This window comes from Thamnophis elegans, chromosome 3, assembly GCF_009769535.1.
Source record: "Thamnophis elegans isolate rThaEle1 chromosome 3, rThaEle1.pri, whole genome shotgun sequence".
Classification (NCBI taxonomy): domain Eukaryota; kingdom Metazoa; phylum Chordata; class Lepidosauria; order Squamata; family Colubridae; genus Thamnophis; species Thamnophis elegans.
The window spans coordinates 20,803,973-20,824,499 of NC_045543.1; the positions used below are offsets into that span (position 1 = coordinate 20,803,973).

The window sequence follows — 20,527 nt, forward strand, 5'->3', positions numbered from 1 at the left end:
TCTACAGTCGTTTAGGGTATTGGAGCCCTTGTTGGGTACCTGATACTTTATTGTTGATGATCAGATATATCATTATTGTTTTATGCTTTTTGTTTTACATATATATTTATTGTTTTGCTTTTGTACTGTTACTCGACAGTACACACAACCCGATTCAGTTGAAATCAGGAAGCATAAATAAATAAATAAGATTTTGCCTCTTAAGATGAAATGGTAAGTTTGTAATCCAGGGACTAGAAAACATCTGTAGTGTTGCCTGTAAGCAATCTGGAAAAAAAACCCTATGACCCCAAAGCCTCTCACAAAATTATATCATCAAAATTGGCAGCAAATTTCAATATGTTTTTCCAAGGAGAAATTAAACATAGCAAACGTGTTAAGCCACTAAGAGGCTTAACACACTAATAGCACTATATTCAACTCTTCGCCAAAACTGAGTTCACTGCATTGCTATCATGACCATGGCTGCCAAAATGTTAACTTAGGAGTAGTTAAGCCACTAAAAAGATGCCTATCTCTGTGCTAAGCAATATGAGTCATTTCAGACTCTTTGAATACTAAGTCCATAAGCTTTTGAATTGAAATGGAGAGCATGCTAATAATAAATGTGAACAAGGAAAATTGTCACATTTTTTTTTAGTATGCAATGGTTCTGTTACTGCTGGCTGGTCTTTTTCAGGTTTCCATTCCCTCTACACACACACACACACACACACACACACACACACACACACACACACTCATACACAGAGACAGACAGACAGACAGACAGACACAGACACACACTCCAATTATACTTAATTAGTGGTCATGCACAATCTTTTGGTTTTCCAACATTCATTTAAGACAGATAGGGGGGCTTCCTACATTGGCACTGCTAATTTTAAGTACATGAGCACCCCTTTCAAGCTCTTGAGAATCCTATTAAATTATACAATAATACACCACAAACTTTAGAAACAGACACACATACACTACCACTTGGTAAGAGATTTTGCCCAGCGGTTCCTCTAATTAGTCTCTTTTGATTCTAATTGCTGTTCTACCTTTCCCAGTTGTGCATTTGGGTTTTATGTCTGGTGAGGAGAAGATGTAGATCAGGAGTGTAAAACTCGCAATGACATGTTGTCACGCAGCTTTTCCCCCCTTTGCTAAACTGGGGGTGGCATGGCCAGCATGTGATGCATCCGGCCCATGGGCTGTGAGTTTGACACCCCTGATGTAGACAGTTGGATGAAACCAGAGGGAAGCACATAAGGTAACATTGCCTAACTGTCCTTGTACAGCACTAATGGTGAAAAGGGAATAAGATGGCCTGGTTATTATGATGCTTGCCAAGATGTTTCAATGACAGTCATTGACATTGGGACTTCTTGCATCCTGCCCTTCGATACTTGATTTAGATCTCAGTTTCTTTGATTGTTTCAATTTTTCATATTGGCCCTTCCAGATTTGTCCATGGTATCCTTTTTAAAAGGCCTTATTTCTTACAGAGTGACATAGCTGATGTTCCAAATGACACATCGAAGAACGATAAGAAGGGGAAAATTAATAACGCTAAAGCAAATGTTACTCCTCAAACTAGCTCTGAAGTCAGATCAAATCCCATTTCCAGTACAGGACCTGGTACTGAAATTAAGAAAGGTAAGCAAACATCTAGAAGATGACTACTGTATTCAGATACTCTCTGTATCATATTTCTCCTGATCGTAGTTAGATGCGTTAAGGGAAAATATTTATCCTCCTTTGTAATAATCTGGATATCTTTTCAGCAAGTGTATATAATTCAGTAAAGTGACATTGAAGTAAGTAACAATGCTGAAAATATGTTCTTGTTTTTCCTCTCCATTTTTAAGGTATAGATCTTATTCCTCAAATCAAGATAGAAGACCTAAAACAGATGAAGGTAAATTTATGCTTCAGTTAAGCAGTCCCTTGTTTGAGAGTGACTTATTTTCTGATGTTTTCCTTTGCGATTGAAAATCCAAATGTCCTTAATAAATAATTAATTAAGAATAAGATTTCATTTTTGTGCACAAATCTGTGCACTTTGCTTCAAAGATGGCAACTTGATTTTTAAACCTGTTAAAAGTTGCAACGAGTTTTGGTTTTAATTTGCACATCACTCAAAGCCATAGTGTGGTTTCTTGGTTTTGGTTTCTTTCTTTCTTTATTTTATATACTGCACATCTCACTGTCCCAGGTATATGATTGAGCACTTTCTGAAAATCTAGCCATTGTGACTTAAGTAAATCATGTTTTCAAAAAAAATTGCCTTTACACATTGTGAAGAGTCAGTTTTAAAATCAAGACCGCTGTTTTCAAGTCTTTCTGGTTTAGATGTTTTTAAAACATTTTTTTTAAAAAATTTGGAACAGGCATATATAAAACATTTGAAAAAACAGCAAAAAGAACTGACTGCTTTGAAGAAGAGGCATGCCAAGGTAGGATATCTTATGTTTTCTCTTTTCAGAGCTGGGGTACTTAAAATTTAAAATGGAGCAATGGTCTTTGCAAAACCATATATTAAAATAATGTATGCCATTGGTTCTTAAATATGTTTCTGTTTTCATAGATAGCATCATTCTATGGAACATTACTCTGTTCTCCAGAAGAAATTTAAGAAGTAGTACATGAATTCTATTTCTCTGACCCTCAGGCTAAGCTAGTGATGATGATTAGATATTTAACCAAAAATATTTGATTTGTAATTGCATAACTTGAGAGTGAGCAATAGTAGCCTAGTGCAAAAGGCATGCATAACATTTCAAAAGTTCTGAATCAGGAATTCATTTCGAATACAAGCACTGACAGTATATGTATGTAATTCCCTTCAGCATCCATTAGCACAATAAAAATATTTTATTCTTCCTTTTTCAAAAAGAATTAAAATTTTAAAATGTGCTTAGGAATCTCAGGATGCTTTCTAGAGATATGAAATTGGGGTGGGGGTCCATTTTGATCCAAACTCAGCATTAAAAAGTCCTATTGTGAAGATTCTGTTAGTATCCCATATTCCAACTCCATAGTCAATCTATTTTAAGGATTTTGCAGTTGGGAACTTGAGACCTGCCCTGCCTTCCCTTATTTTTTTTACATAGAAGTAGCTGGATTAACAGTCCATTCTGGGAGCTGTCTATCATTTATTTGGGTAAACATATCTATTTAAAAAATTAATAACATGTTAAAATCCCTATAGTGGACAATGAAAGCATCCTTTAACTAACCTTCAGCAGCCTAGTTTGCTGCCACAACTTCCTAGAGGACAACTCCACAAATAAACAGGAGGAGTGGATTAATTTTTGCACTGCTCATGGCTAGTATAAATAGACTTCTCTGCCTACAAAATTCCCCAGGCTATTGCATTTGCATCTTGAAAGCCCAACCACATAGCAGCACAGATACTCTGCTTAATGACCATAACTGCTACAAGAATTTTCATTGCTAAATGAAGCAGTCATTAGGTGAAACATTACGTGCCCACACCATGTAGCAATAGAACTTTTGGTAGTCCTGGTGTTGCAGTTGTTAGGCCAGGACTGAACTATTAGGTGAGGACCTCACACTTCTCCTACCCTGCTATGCTCACCTCCATTTCAGCTCCTTCACATTTTAGCCTTTTCAGCCACACTGCACTATGTTGTCCCTGCTGCCTGGGGAGTACTAAAAGCTATATTGAAAGCAATATATTTTGTCCAATGCTTGGACTACATGTATATTATCCTGTTTGCAACTTAAATACAGCATTTTGTTTAAATCTGAACCTAGTTGGGTTCTTTTCAGTATCCCTTTTCAGTGCCATCCTATGGAAGATTATGGAACAAACAGTTGGACAGGGTATATGATACTTCTCTATGACAATTTGCCACAGCCAACTCACCATGGCCAACTTACCATGGCCAACTCACTATTCGACAACTTGCCATGGCCATCTAGCTACAGGACAACTTGCTGTGGGACAAGAGTTACACTAATATCAAAGAATAGAATCATTAAAGAAAGGATGCAAAAGGAGGGACAGAATGAAATGTGAATGGCAAAAATTAAAATATTTATTTATTTAACATAATTAAATAGAATTGTTAAATTGTCCCACAGCAAGTTGTCCCATGGTGAGTTGGCTGTGGCAATTTGGCCCGTTCCTAGTTCGACATATGGATACCATTGTCCAGCAAAGTTTTAATTTCTGAAATGTCAAAGGAAGGTATAAAGAAGTTTTATTGAAATGATATTTCATTTCCCAGGCAATAAAAAAAAACTTATGAGTTGGAAAAAGAAAAACATTGTTTTGCGTTTACTATTTGTACACAATAGCCTTGGTTGCTTAGCAACAGTTATGAGTTCTGAAAGGTGCAACTAGCTGGACAGAGGAAGAGAAGGAAAGGAAGGTATGCCATGGCAATTAGGGAAAGGAGTTGCTTCAGATATCAGTCTCATTCAGGAGACTTCGTTGATTTAGCAGCCTGATGGAATAAAAATATGTTTGTGCCATTTTGAAACCTTTTAATAGATGCTATAGTGAGGGTTTGGGGGATTTTGTTTTTCTTTCTCTGTCCTCTTCTGTTAAAACACAAATATCTAAATCCTTTGATATGCAGACTGTAGCCTAATATGCCATTTTTTCCCCTCCATTGCAGGAGCACAGTGTCATGCAGAAGTTACACTGCACACAAGTTGACAAAATGGTAGCCCAGTATGACAAAGAGAAGCTATCTTATGAGAAACTCCTTGAGAAGGCGATCAAGAAAAAGGGGTATGGCCTTGTTTAAAAAGCAACATTTTTTGACAGCAGGAAAGAATAATTTAGTTCCATTCTTATTCCCCCAGAAACAGATCAAAGTACCTTTGCACTTGAGACATGTCGTTCTATGTGCGAGACTCCCTAGGGAAGGCTTGTGTATTCGGTTCAGATTAAGAGATTTAAAAATGACACATTCTTTTAAGGGGGAAAATGGGGGCTGGAGGTTATTAGTAAGTAATCTACAAATCATTACACTGACCTCAATGGAGTATTTACATCTTCATCACATGAAAGCTAACAAAAGATCCAAGTTAGGCATAATAAAAGCTGGTCCACATTTACTCATATGTCTGTTCTCATATCTCATCAAGTGTCTCGGTTCTGAATGTACAGTATATATGTTGACCCTGCAAATAGTTCTGAGGATGTATTTAAATCCTATGGAATACAGTATGAAGTGTGGTTGTCAATGGATAGTGTGTTTTTCATGTCAGCTTCGTTAGTCTAACCAGGTTATCTGATCAGGTCAACATCTGATCAAAAAACAAAAATCTGCCTGCTATTGCAATCAACACTTTTCTGTGTAGACACTATAAATGGAGTGCTTCCTCTCATCAAAACTAGCATGATTTGTCTGGATCCTTTCTGGTGAATGAAACACTAGGCTAATAAAATGAGGAAAACTATGGTGGGCAGTCAGAAGCTTTATAATTAAATTTCTGAAATGCAATAAGATCAAGATGTGATTTTAATATTTCCCCTTGGAATTTTGCAAGATACAAGGTGAGGATCGTGTGATAGTCAACATCTCAACATCCCCTCAAGATTTGGATCATATATCACTATCATTATCATTATCACTGCTGTCACATCTACGCCATATCTCACCATACATAATATCTCACAATAAATCTGAAAAAGCTGCTGATCCCACAACTACACATTGCGGAGTGAAAGCATAAGACACAGTTGCCTCCATTTGTGGTTCTCTTTATGGGAAGAATTATATATATGCACACATATAGTGTGTGTGTGTGTGTGTGTGTGTGTGTGTGTGTAAGATAGATACTGTATATAAAAGAAACAGACATTTCGATCTCCAGAACTTTTAAAATATATTGCTCATTTAGCTTTCATTAGCCACTGCTAACAGGATGTGTATTTTCAAATACTCTGATGTGTTAAAATAAATATGGATGTTTATTAATACATGTACAGGTAGCCTCAACTTACTCCCACAATTAGGACCAGCATTTCTGTTTTTAAGCAAGGCTGTTTCTAAGTGAATCTCGCCTGATTTTACGACCTTTTTTTGCTCCGTTGTAAATCAAATCACTGCATCATGATTTTTTAAAGGAATTGTGTAGTTGCTCAGCAAATCTAGTTTCCCCCACTGATTTTGTTTGCTGGATGCCAGGCGGGAAGTTTGCAAATGATGATCACATGGCCACGGAATGCTACAGCCATCCTAAATATACCAGTTGCCAAGGGCCTAAATGTTGATCGTAGGACGGTGGGGATGCCATGAGAATTTAAAGAGTGAGGACCTGTTGCAAATTACTTTTTTTTCCAGTGCCATTGTAACTTCAAATAGTTGTGAAATGAATGATTGTAAATCAAGGATTACTTATGTATGCAGTGCTAGGGACATTCTAGGATTGTTACGATAAATCCTATTTAAATATAGGATCGTTTCCTTCCAGATATTCTTCTTAGTTTCAACCCTCTCACTCCCCCATGGCCACAGGAAAGGGACAAAAACAGTTCTGGCCCAGCAGTATCTACATAATGCCCATTTTTATCTAAACTATAGCTAATTCCCAAATGGTACTTGTATCAATATATTGGAATGGAAAGGTGGACATACGTTTATTAACATTTCTGAAACGCCCTGCTGAGTATCTATGGAGATTCTCAATCATCCAAGTCATGGTTGTCCCAAAGATGCTTTTTTCTCAAATGCAACTAGACTTTCTTGGATATTTTTTTTCCTTGAAAACACCAAGAAGCTTCTTTAGTTCGGAAAGTCCAGTTTCCTTTTGGAAAAAATGCCTTTGAGATTTCCTGCTGAGTAGCTTAAAGATTCGTTGAGAAACACGGTTCTACAATCTGGACTAACAGGAAAAAGTGAGAAAGACGTAAATCGTCTTTTCTTCTGGGCAGATTGTAATTTTTCTTTCTTTTTTCATCAAGATTAACTAAATGAAGAGTAGTTTCACATTTCAGATGGGGGTATGACACCAGGGAATAAATAGGTGATTAGAATAGAATCATAGAGCTTGGAGATCTTCTAGTCCAATCCCCTGACCAAGGCAGGGTCCTTATCCAGCGACAGACAAAAGATTGCCCAGTCTGTTCTTGAACATCTCCAGCAATGGCAACAGACCCAAGTTGCATTTCTAAAAACTTTTTTCAAGTTTTGGTTCATCTTCTGAGGTTTATTTGAACAATTTAATTTGAAATGCTTTCTTGAAATACTTCTGTTTTGTTTGTGTATAGAGGAAATAATTGTCTTGAGATGAAAAAAGAAACGGAAAGTAAAGTTCAAATGTTAACATCTGATCATAAATCAAAGGTAAGAGCAAAAGAAGCCCATTTCAGTATGTGACTGTCAAATAGTGAGAGTCATTTCTAGAAGTCGGAAATAAGTTTTGTTTTCCAGGAAATAAAGGGGGGGAAAGACTGCAGGTTCTTTGGACTACTTTGGAAAACAAAGGGAGAGGGCAAGACAGCAAGTAAAAATACATTTTTTTTTCCCATCGAAGATTGAACTGGTAGTAAAACAATTTAGCCCACACAGCTGGAATTCCTTAGTGTTAGATCTGACAGCAAAGATTCATGCTATGCTGGTCAAGGACCACAATTTATAAACAAATATTTTCTTTATGCTCATAGATCTGTTTACTTAAACTTGGAGTTCAACATATCACAGTCTAAAACAGTGTTTTTCAAACTTGATGGCTGAGGAATTCCAGGAGTTGAAGTCCACAGTTCTTAAAGTTACCAAGTTTGAAAAAATATTGGTCTAAAATATTCCATGTTCCATTGAAAGGGACGCCATGGCAGGTTCTACTTTAACATTTCCCCTAATTTTATCTAATATAATTTTAATTTGGGGGAGGAGGCACACAAAAGAAGGATTAAGAACAGAAACAAAATTAGGTTGGAATGCCTTGAGAAACTGCTTAGAAAAGATCTGGGAGAATTCAGTGGTTAAGTGTTATTGAAATTGAGAAAAGATAAATCAACAAAAAGAACTCTGCACAACAGAAGTATCGAAAGAAGTTATTGCTGGAAGAAAAAATAAAAGAAATATAAAAGCAAGGGGAAGGGGGAAAAACCCATGGGGTGGTACATTGCAGAGCAAACTGGTTAAGGATCCACATTTAAGTACATGTAAGGATCCACATTTAAGAACAAGTAAAAAGCAGAGTAAGGAAAGGCAACTGAGGCAGAAGGCTATTCCAAGTTCGTAAGCAGAATGGGGCCAGCAACATCATTGGAGGGTTCAGTTTGTCAGACTTCCCATGTGGTGTGAAGACTGAAACACAAACTGGAAGGCAGGAGCTATGAGACCAGTGGATGATTGTTTGTTCCTTGTCATTAGAACTGTGACTGTTGCCTTCGCTTCAGTCCCAACTATTGCCATTAGAGGGAAATGATTTGTTGACATGCTGGGAGAGAGTTGATGGGAGTATAATAGACAAGCCGAGTCAGTAATGGCTTTAGAACATATTGCCTAGGGCTGAGTTCTGTTCACCTATTTTCATTGTTGTGAGTTTGGGTGGTTTATGAAATGGATTATAGAAACAGTTGAAATGATTCCTAAGTGTCTGATAATGGTAGAGCCATATTGGATGGAATAATTTTTAATATCAGCCCCAAAACCAAGAATGACACATCGTGATTCTTCCAAGCTGAGTTCTTTATTGTTTCACACCTATGGACATAATCTTGGCATTCTAAGCACTCTACTATCTCCATTTACAATACGCTCTGTGAACTATGAGGGAGGGGCAGTCTTCATCCCCTTTCTCTCATACATAATATCTGAATTGAGTTGCCTCTTGCTCCTCTGGAATGCCTCTCTTCCTTCTCGGAATCCATCTCCGTACTATATTCCATTACATTGAACTGGATAATGGACTGCAGTTGCTCTTTTTGTCACTTTCAGTGGAGGGTGAGAAGAAGGCTGGAGGTGGAGGCTATTGGTACCCAACTTATCCAACCAATAGGTAGTGGGTGTGCACCATTTTATCTGCCTGGTGGGCATAGGATAGAGCTGCCCATTTATAATTTGACAAAACCTTCCTCAGACAAGACATGAGACACAGGAAAGTAGGCCTTTACCATGTATGGGTAGGAGACAAGATCTCAACTTCAAAGTACTAGTGTTGGGGAGAGGGAATCTGGGGGAAGAGTTTATAGCAGCCCTTGAAACCATTTACTAGGAGTTATCTTTCTTATTTCAGTAACCCTTCTTCATTGGCTGGATGTGGGTTGATGCTACAGCCAATCAGTGTTTGGGGAAATATTTTCTATGGTTCAGGCATTGTTAATTGGCTTTGTAACATAATGTTTTACTTTTCAGTCACTTATGCCGCAGTCACTCATTTTTCCGAGGATTGACTGGGCATTGGGGGTCTATTAGCCAGAAGTGACTAGAGTTTCTGGATTCTCACCATATGGGAAAAGAGGGAAATGTGCATTAACTATCAATTAACCCAGGGAACAAGGGGTTTAGTATAATCCCAAGATTCTGGATCTACATAAAACATGGATCTAGAAGTGCCTCCTGCATTATTATCCTTTAAAAATCACAAGTAGAAAAGACTGATCCAACTTTTCTTCCTCAAAGGTGAAGGAAATTGTGGCACAGCACACCAAAGAATGGTCTGAGATGATCAACACTCACAGTGCAGAAGAGCAAGAAATGCGTGATCTGCACCTTAGTCAACAGTGTGAACTACTGAAAAAGCTGTTAATTAATGTGCATGAACAGCAGACGCAACAACTGAAGCTTTCCCAGGACAGGTCAGTATAACAGTATACTATTATTCTATTATTTGTTCACTTGGAAATGGTTGAATTTAGCCCAATGTAGGAAAGTAGGAGACGAAAGCACTTCCCATACCATCCAGGCTCACTTAATTAAAAAAAAAACCTTATGTCAGCCGATCATTGTTTTAAAAGTGCAGCCATTTCTCTGAGTGCTGAGAATAATCTAATGTTGATTGTATAATCTTGATGACTGGCAGATCAAAGTGAAGGATATATACTCCTCAATCTGGAACAGGGGTGTCAAACTCAAGGCCCATGAGCTGCATTCGGCCCATGGGGTGTTTAAATTCGGCCTGTCGGAAATATCAAAGGACCGGTCCGCTGTGCCTCTCCTGGCCAAAACAGGCCTCCCTGGCCTCCAGCAGCACTCTACTGGTCAAAAATGGGCTGTGTTAAGGCCCCGCACAGCCTGTTTTGGCTGGCAAAGTGCTGCTGGAGGTCGGGTAGGCTGAAAATGAGGCATGGCCCCACGTGCCCCATTTTGGCCGGTAAAGTGCTACAGGAGGCATCCGTACCCTCCATTCCCCTCACCCCTTGCTGGCCCATGAACTACAATTCTGATCCAGCCCTCGAAGAAATCCAGTTTGACACCCCTGGTCTACAACATGTAAAATTGAAATTTAAATACCACGATTTTTTTTCTTTTTTTAGAGAAAGTAAAGAAATGCGTGCCAACCAAGCAAAAATTTCAATGGAAAACAGTAAAGCCATAAGCCAAGATAAATCTATCAAAAACAAAGCTGAAAGAGAAAGGTACATATTACATTGTTGGTTATAGAATAAGTTTTATTCAGGAAGATTCATGGGCTATTTTATTTAATGTGAGTAGAGCAACTTGCCTTCCCACCAAATCATTATTACTTAATACAGTTGGAACCCACCTCAAAAAGGTAATGCGAATTCCATTATATTCAAGTAAAATTCAGGGGTAAAATTCAGCAGATTCTGACAGGTTCTGTAGAACCGGTAGTGGAAATTTTGAGTAGTTCAGAGAACCGGCAAATACCACCTCTGGCTGGCCCCAGAGTGGGGTGGGAATGGAGATTTTGCAATATCCTTCCCCCAGGAGTTAGGAGGGAATGGGGATTTTGCAGAATCCTTCCCCTGCCACGCCCACCAAGCCACGCCCACATAACCGGTAGTAAAAAAAAATCAATTTCACCATTAGTAACATTCCAATAAATATTTGGCTGAAGGAATTAGAGGCTATTTTATCCTGAAGAGAGAGCCTTTCTGTATTTCTAAAGTTTAGGTACTTTTGCAAATATTGGAATACTTCTAAGTATTGTGTTCACTTCATCTTGGGTGGGATTGATGATATATAAGGGCTAGAACTGAGAAAAACAAGATCTCAGTTAATATGTATGATAGGTGATTGTCAAGGCAGATACTGTATATGGTAAGAGTCTTAGACAATTAAATTAGCATTTCCTTGCTTCCCTCTTGTTTCTTTTTCCATATCTTGTAACTGACCACTTTTCAAGAGTCAATTACATTAATTCAGAAATATGTTACTAAGAGTTAAAAATCCGTGCACCATTGTCCAACTCATTCCACTTAATAGTGTGATTTGGACCATATTCTGTTCTAACCAAAGCTTCCTTGATAATTCAATTCAAGTCCTTCATGGCACAAAATTTCCACTTCTATCCCCAGATTTATTATTTCAGAAAGGTTTATTATAATGGACAAGTTCATACAAAGCTCTTGCTAAATGCTAATAATAAAGAGTTGTGGACTAATCTTAGACAGGCCTTAAAGATATAATTATTATTGTTAGATCTTAGGGTTAGGAAGCGTTTTAGTTATCTGTTAATAGTCACTTATTCTAAACCTTAACTTTTTATTTCTGGAAAGAGTGTAATCTGATATATTTTATACTGGTCTGTGACTGAAGGGGAGGTAGGCCCTTAGCATTTTTTCAGTGACATTTTGATGTGTAATACAACTAGACACTACAGTAGTAAATATATCATTCATAGGCGTGTGAGGGAGCTGAATAGCAGTAACACAAAGAAGTTTCTGGAAGAAAGAAAACGGGTGAGTAGTTAATCATCTGAAATATCATAAACTTTTTTTTAAATTGGTGAACTGTTTTCCAAGATCTGATGGAACTGAGTATAGATTGAAAGACAGAAGGCATAGTGGAAATAGGAACTGTTCATGAAATAAATACCATACAGCATTTTTAGAAGTCGTGACTTGAAAAAAGGAATATTTGGGGGCTTTGGGTCCAAACTAGGACAGAAAAGGTTATCTGTGACTAACTGAAGTCTGAAGGCAGATCATTTTTTCTGCCCTGGTTCTGCTGGATATTCATGTGCATTTTATCAAGTATCTGCCTTTCTCTAAGCACTTTCCTAATTTACAAAATATTTCCCTGAATATAATATATGTGTTCTATATTTTATATTCTTCATTAGGCAATTTTAAAGAAATTTCACATTGTGAAATTAAGAAATATACAGGAGTCAACTTGAATGTTGATTCATGGATATGTTCAGAAAAACACAGTGGTTAAATTTGTATCTAGAGATGAACAGAACAGACCTCTCCCCACCCCTTTGATGCTGTTGATTTCCCTGAGAACACTGTAATTGAAAGTACCTGAATAGGAATGTCTCAGAAGGAAGGCTGAAATAAATGATCTCTGTTGTAGACAATTGCATGTGGATTAGCAGAATTGGTTTGAATCCAGTCCCAGCAATCTCATCCATATGCATCCTGTTTTGGGGCATATTCTAAACATTTTCCTAATGAAACTCAAACTTCTTACAGATTAAAAACTGGAGACATTAAATTCACTTTGAGAGTTTCTTTGACTATTGCTCTTTTTCATTTCACAAATATTTTAGAAGGTGGAAGAAGTTTATATAGATAACACCACTCCTTATCCAATAAATAAACGATGAATCTAGTTACACTGTTTGTATTTGTTAATCAAGGGATCAGTTTATTATGCTTAATTTTTACCCAAAAAATGTATGGATACGAAAAGAAAACTATGGAAACTCAAAATAGTACTCCACATCAACCCAATGTTCAGACATCATTTTCTTATTATTCTCCCAGTTTAGCTTTTGGAATGTTAATTACGCTGAAAAATAATAACCTAGCGCATTGCATGAACTCAATCTGTTTGCTTGGTTTCTGATTTAGGGTATTATGAGGACACAAATAAATGGGTTGATCAAGTAATCACTTTCTACTTGTTATGTGTTCCATGCCCTGCCCTATGCAGCAACATGACTGAGTTCTTTTATTTCCCTTGTCAGAAAGCAACATAAGCCCAGTGGGGTAGACAGTTCAGCTACATTGCACCATGCCATAATGTCATTTTCAAAGAAACACAGTCCTGGAGGGACATTGAAGTCCTTATAAGAATCGGATTTTTCCTTTGGGTAATTTTATCAGTACAAAGAATTAAGATGGTCTGTGGAATTGAATGGATGCTAATATACTAACCCTACGTAGGTGTCTTACTCAAAGTTTATTGAGAATCTTCTATCTAGCACAATAGTGATTTTATATACAGCACCTAAAAGCATAGGGTATCCAAATGAGAAAATCATCTCTTAAGGTTTTTCCTCAAGCTAAATATCAGCTTCATTTAATTGTATAATGCTCACATCACATGAAGGAGATCACGGGAAGTTCCTTATTTTCCTTTTGTTGTTGTTGTTGTTGTTTTGAATTATGTCCCCTTGCTGTGTTCCATATGGCAAGTTCTTTCAGAAAGCAATATTTTGGGGAGAACCACTTTGAAAAATCCATGTAACACAAAAGAATGTGGTTATTTCATTTTCCCCCTTTCTGGTTTTGCTTACAGTTGGCAATGAAGCAATCAAAGGAAATGGATCAGTTGAAGAAAGTCCAACTTGAGCATGTAGAAATTTTGGAGAAACAAAATGAGCAGGTAACAAACACCTGGCTGTAAAAGAAAAGGGAATCTAGGAGTTGTGACCTGTTATCTGGTTATTGATTTATCTGAGGCAAGAATGACTTATTTCATTCATATGGGTATCAGACTGAGCCTGACAAGTGCCCTGTATGTCATTTATAATCTATAGACCAGGGGTGTCAAACTCATGTCATCATGGCGGCGTCACGTGATGTATTGGAACTTTTTTCCCCTTTGCTAAACCGGGCATGGTTCCTGGCTAGCGCGTAAAGCATCTGGTCCGTTTGACAGCCCTGCTATAGACCATGCCAATATACGAACCAGCACTAAGAATACAAGTCTAGAAATTTCAAGTAGGCATGTTTTAAGTTTCATTCCAAAGCATTATGTTAGCTGTAGCCTAAAAGAGAAGCTTTGAACTGTGCCTGTTAGGATGTCTTTTTGTGTCCCAATGGCATTTTGAGAGGTAATGAAAGGACCCCAGTAGCTGCTTGCTGAAATGGGGAAACTAAAAGAGATGTCCTGTATTACTGGAAACTAATCTTATGCAAAGCAGACATTTAGACAGAACTGAAGTTGTTTCAATCTCTTTCAATATTCGCTCTGATACTCCCTTAGTGGAAGCAAAGCCAATCTATAAGCATCTTCACTGCTGCTTCTACTATTGCTACTGTGACAGACAAAGGAGAAGCAGCCTGCTGCTCTTTAGGTTTTATGGATTTCAGAGTCCCAGTTAATATGGACAATGGCAAGTGATAATCAGAATTTTAGTCTAGAACATCTGGGACATAGCAGATTGCCTACTTTAAAAAAATATTATAAGGAAATTTAAATGTAGTTACTGGTAATTTTTGATATAGAAAAAATGGTGTTTTTCAGTTCAGTTATTGTGAAAACCATGCTAAGTGAACAAGGACAGATAAAGATCAGTTTTATCCTCTTTTGTTGAATCCAGTATGGTGTGAATAAATCATTCTTTCTTAAGTTAGGACATAAAAACATTGTAGGTTTGTCTAAAATCAGAATCTTTAGAAAATACTCTAGGTTCCATGCAAGTTATTTATTGAGCAATAATCTTATTTTCTGCCATATTCTACTATACATGGAGGGGCAAAGTGAATGAGCATGTGCTCATTTGATATAATGTTATGGGGCTGGACTAGCAGCAGGGAAATCTGATTCTAGTCCTAGCTCAGGCACAAAAACATCTGGTTGGCCTTAGGCCAGCAGTCCCCAACCTGTGGGCCATGGCCTACCATTGGGCTGTGGCCTATTTGCAACTGGGCTGCATGAAGAGCAGGCCAGTGTACATGCACGCGCAGCTCAACTCACACAACTGGCAAGCCAGTGCACTTACATGGCACGTGCAGCTCAACTGGTGCAAGTCGAGCTGCACGCGCATGTGTGTGCACGTTGACCCACCACTCATGAGGCCCAGTTCCCCTCTCTCCCCCCCCTCCAGTCAGGCCACCAAGCCACAAGGTTTGGGGACTCCTGCCTTAGGCCAATCACTCTCTCTCAGTTTTAGGAAGAAGGAAATGAAAAATCATTTCCAAAACTGTTGCCTAGAAAACTTCATAAATGCGTAGATGTGTCCAGGTAGCTGTCAGAAATTAACTGTGACTCAAAAATGATACAGTGATACCTTGGTACTCAACTATTTTGAAACTCATCAAATTTAGTACTCAACACAGTTTGATATGAAATTTTTGTCCCGGTACTCATTGTTTGTTTGGTACTCAGTGCACAGGCTAGAACTTTTCAATGTCAACTGCCTTGTGACTCACTACATTATTCTTTATGGGAAAAAATTGTTTGGTACTCATAGCTTTTGATATTCATTGTGCCTCCTGGAACCAATTAACATTGAGTACCGAGATACCATTGTGTAGCTATGTAGATGAGTATGATGCATTACTGCTTTTCATTACTTTATCATTTCTGCTATATTATTTCTACATAATTTCCTTCATTACTGACATACTCAAAACTATATACTGGTTTGATTAATTTTTTCCCTGTCATTTAACTCAACTTTATCAAACTCAAACAAAAATTAGTGACTTGCACTAGAAACCTATACCCTGAATATAGGTATACCCATTAAAGGGTTTGCGTTTCTCTTTCTTTCATTTTGAAAATAAGGTGAAAGTAAAGAAAGCCAGACGTGGACTAGACTAGACTAAACTAGACTAGACTAGACTAGAACAGAACAGAACAGAACAGAATAATCCTTTTTTTCTTGCATTTATATGTTGTTGTCATCTCACTTTTCATTCATTTTATTTGCTTCATTGTGTTGCTGAACTTTGATGTTATTATTTTTGTACAAACAGCTTTTGAAATCCTGCCATGCTGTCTCTCAAATTCAAGGTAGGATTTATGTACCCTGAGCAAGCTATTGCTACTATATAGATATCATTTGATGACTGATCCATATTGGCTTGATTTGGAATCAGTTTGGTACTTAAGGTGGTTCCAAGAATTATGTTGACATGCATCATATTGCCCAATGTACACACTACTAGAGTGTGTACTCCCAAAAGCTGGAATTGTATTTGTAGGCTTTAAATTTCACAGATGGCTGATTTCTTTTAAAATACATCTCTTAGTTTTGTATGTGTCGTGTCTTATTCATGTCTAGGTTTCATACAAAACATTTGCCCACAGTTATGAATCATCTAAACATAGGCATCATACGTAACTGATAGCTACTTATACTGAATAACTAAGTGTGTGCATTGTAATCGGTCAAATTCTGCATGAAATTGGACTAAGTCAGTTCATTCAAAGTAAACAATTCTCACTTTTTGTTGAAAAACAAATCAAATATGTTGCCCGGGGCAGCGGGGAGACCGCCTAGCTGTAGGAACAAGTTTTTCAGGGACACTTCAATCATCACATTTTGGGGGAAATGTGTCAACATCTTTGCTTGCAAATGTCATCCAATTTAATAAACAATTTTAGTTTTCCATATTTCACATCTGACTTTAGTCCAGACCAAAATGGGCAACTTCTGATTTAGACCTAGCAGTCAGGGCTACTTTTTGAAGCCTGAAACGTATTCAGACTAGAAACATTGTAGTTTAGATAGAACCATTGTAGTCTCTCTCTCTCTCAGCCCTAGGAAGGGGACAAGGGCAAACCACTTCTGAAAAAACTTTGCCAAGAAAACTGTAGAAACTTGTACAGGCTGTTGCCAGGAGTCAATGCTAACTTGAAAGGGCCAAAAATAAATTATTAATTTCCATTTTGTATGCCCAGCATTAGTGAATATTGTAACATTGGTACAAACACACTTGTCCGATTGAGATTTCTCTGATTTTGTTGTCATTATTTCCAGCATGTTTTTTAATTGTATCTGAAGCATGTGATCAAATTATAAATAATTTATATAAGTAGCAACTCTCCCATTTTTTGGAGCCATTGTTTAAAACACTGTGCAACCTGTCTTACAATAGGGCTCCAAGAAGTACAGGAGAAGCTCCAGTTTTTCAAATCATTCCAGTCTGGTTTAGACAATAGGGATGAACAGATAAACCAAACAAAGTGAAAATCATTGAAATATAGAAACTTAATTCTCAGGCACTGTCAATTGTTCATGAACAAAATGCTACCAGTTACATCATGTGACTGAAATAGTTTCGAGGCAGGCAGGTAACATCGCCACTATTACTTTTATTAATGTTATTATTAACATTATTAATACGATAAACAGGAAAACTTGTGGGGGGAAAAGACAGCATAACCTAGCACTGCCCGGTTCATGCTTTTCCAGAAATCAAGTTAGCGGACTAAACTGTTAACACATTATTTCCAACTAAAAAAATAGATCTTTGGGATACTTGAAAAAATAGATTGTAGCACAGTCAATTCCAAAATGTGCTGATAGTTATAAGATTTCTTCTCAAAAATAATGTTCCTGATGGAGAAGCGTTACCAGGAGCCTGGCTCATTTGGAGCTCTACCAAGCATATTTTGTATCTATTAATTATTTTCTGAAAGGAGATCAAAACTGTGTGGTATGCTGGCAAAAGGGAAAAGAATATGGGGACAATAGTGAAGTAACATTCCTGAACACACAAAAAAAGGAACATAAAACCTGCTATTGGACTTTAACATAGACAGAGAGGTTCAAAATAAATACAGGTAGCCTTTGAGTTATGACCACATTTAAGCCCAAAATTTCAGTTGTCAAGTGAGACATTTGCTAAATGAGTTTTGCCCCATTTTACAACTTTTCTTGCCACTGTTGCTAAGTGAATCACTGCAGTTAATAAGTTAGTAGCCTGGTTGTTAACTGAAGCTGGTTTCCCCAATGACTGTGCTTGTCAGAAGGTCGCAAAAAGTGATCACATGATCTTGGGACACAGCAAAGGTCATGACTATGAAGCAGTTGCATAACATCTGAATTTTGATCACATGATCATGGGGATGCTGCAAAGATCATAACTATGAAAAACGGTCATAGGTCACATTTTTTCAGTGCCATTCTAACTTTGAATAGTCACTAACTGAACTGTTGAAAGTTGAGAACTACCTGTATTCAGGTAAGTGAACTAGGAGAAATGCATGGCTTAGTCTGCCAAGGGTGGGTCACTTTGACTGCTTGCTTACCTGTGCCACTTTGACAAAGGCAGTGGGTATGTGGCCAGTTGGGTCCACAAGTTAATGTGACTTCTCATGATGATGTCATGAAACTGTGGCCCATCAGAGCCTGTAAAGCGTACCTGCCAATGTCATAGCATAATTGGGCTGCCCACTGCAAAGAAATGATGCTTGGATCCTGCCTAATGTGTTAGTTTTAATTTGGACCGCAATTACTTTCAGGTGCTAAACCATTGAGTGCCCTTTGTTCTATATAACATGGTGAAAATCATCCCCGCATGTAACTCCATCTTCCAGCAGTTTCTGAAGGCCTGGTTTACTTGGTCATCGAATGGCTTTTAGCTGTAGGATCCCTGAATTCATTTGGAAAAATTCAGTTGTTGAATTATGCCAGATTGGTCAGTATTTCAAAGCAGGCTGTACTTTTTTATCAGTGCATTGTGTTCCAGATTTGGGATTTTTCTATTATATCTTGACTTGAAATGGGATTCATTTGCCGTAAAAATATAAGGGGATGTTCTCCAAAAAGAATCATGCCCTAAATACTTAGATTTGTATTTGTATTTAATCAGTGAAGAATTATATTTGCCTAGTATAAATAAACACTTTAGACTTGATTTATTCAGTATCTCTTTGCCCGTTCTGAAGCTGCAGGAAGCACCACCGAATGTTGTATGGCTCCCTTATGTTTCCCCTTTGATTCATGGGATGATTCTGAACGTTGGTCTTTTTTATCACAACCCTCCCTCCATAACACAGAATTACAGCTCCAAGAACCTACAGTAGACTCATGTATTGTCTTATTCCTCTCCACAATCATGCTAACAGCCCAATTTTCCTGCTTTGCAGGCCAAGGAGATGCAGCAGATGGTGAAGCTAGAGGCAGAGATGGACCGCAGGCCTGCAACAGTGGTATAAAGCTCCAATGCACAAACTGAAATCTGAGGCCATCTGATTTTTATTTATTATTATTTGGTCTTTGCAATGATAATTCACCGAAGATTGGAAGATGGGATCTCTTTTGCTTAGTGTCAAGTAGCAAATCTAGGCTGAAGAGCTTGGATTTTGGGGTCGGGTGGGGGAGGGAATACTGTACTTTATTTTTCCAAATGAGACTCTCCTCCGACGAAAGCAAATGATTTTAAAATCCAAGAGCACCACCCTTAACATGATGGTTGTCTTTATCTGAATTATAAACACAACACTTGTTTCTGTTCTTGAAATGTTTAGTCTTGTTTGACTTGCCTTTGTATTTTATATTATTTTTTGCCTGGGCTTCCTTGACTTTGGAAAGACCAACAACTCTACTGTAATTTCCCAGAATTAATCTGCCTCCTGAAACAAGAACCTTTGAAGAATATTTCATAAGATTTCCCCTCCCCTCCTAAAGAACCCTACCTTGTAATACATTTGATAGTGTCAGTGGCTATCTTTCCATGACATTTTGATTTTGCCATGAGGACTGCTTGGACTAAAATGTTACCAAATGAAGTGTTGCCATGGGGAGTCCACCTTTTCCAGATGTTTGTTTCCCCATTCTGTTCCTCCTCTGTCCTCTAGTTATTCATGTTTTCCTTCCAATGATGAGTCTGCATTCTATGGACACTTGTTATGCCCAGTCCTGATAGGGCTGTTTTAGAGGATATTCTATCCCTTTGTCTGTATCTGTGGGTTTTTTTTCCCCTCCAAAAATATTTTATACTCTATAAACCTTGACAATGTATAATGCCACTTTGGCTGCATAGAAACAGGCTCCGTAAAGGTATAACTTATATCAGTATACGATATTGGGGAAACTTCCATTTATAAACTTTGTAGAATAGATAAATGTTCATTATTAAAGCTGTGCGGGTTATTTCTGTGTTCAGAATTTCATCATCAGCAAGTGCCATGCTGGGCTGGATATGTCTGAATTAGAAGTGGTATTTTTTGTAAAATCCTGTTGAAAGGATTACAAGGTAGCAAAAGACTGTTCCTGTGCCATATTGATCTATGATGCTGTAGTTAAAAAATAAATAAATGAAGGAATTGTATTTTAGGCACTCTAACCAGAGTTTACAGACTACCTAAAGCAGTGTTTCTCAACCTTGGCCACTTGAAGATGTCTGGACTTCAACTCCCAGAATTCCCCAGCCAGCATTCGCTGGGGAATTCTGGGAGTTGAAGTCCAGACATCTTCAAGTAGCCAAGGTTGAGAAACACTGACCTAAAGGTTG

The 20,527-nt window shown here is 37.7% G+C and overlaps 1 protein-coding gene across 1 annotated transcript in view; it reads left to right on the forward strand.

Annotated features, from left to right (window-relative positions):
• PLCB4 (phospholipase C beta 4) overlaps window positions 1-20,312 on the forward strand; it is a 181,348-nt gene extending 161,036 nt beyond the window's left edge. The window contains exons 31-41 of the mRNA XM_032213719.1: window positions 1,494-1,644; window positions 1,857-1,906; window positions 2,379-2,444; window positions 4,638-4,753; window positions 7,241-7,316; window positions 9,600-9,775; window positions 10,454-10,555; window positions 11,785-11,842; window positions 13,632-13,718; window positions 16,040-16,076; window positions 19,161-20,312. Of these exons, the coding sequence (XP_032069610.1) occupies window positions 1,494-1,644; window positions 1,857-1,906; window positions 2,379-2,444; window positions 4,638-4,753; window positions 7,241-7,316; window positions 9,600-9,775; window positions 10,454-10,555; window positions 11,785-11,842; window positions 13,632-13,718; window positions 16,040-16,076; window positions 19,161-19,249 (1,008 nt within the window). The 3' untranslated portion in view covers window positions 19,250-20,312. The remainder of the gene's footprint in view (window positions 1-1,493; window positions 1,645-1,856; window positions 1,907-2,378; window positions 2,445-4,637; window positions 4,754-7,240; window positions 7,317-9,599; window positions 9,776-10,453; window positions 10,556-11,784; window positions 11,843-13,631; window positions 13,719-16,039; window positions 16,077-19,160) is intronic.
• The last annotated feature ends 215 nt before the right edge of the window (window positions 20,313-20,527 follow it).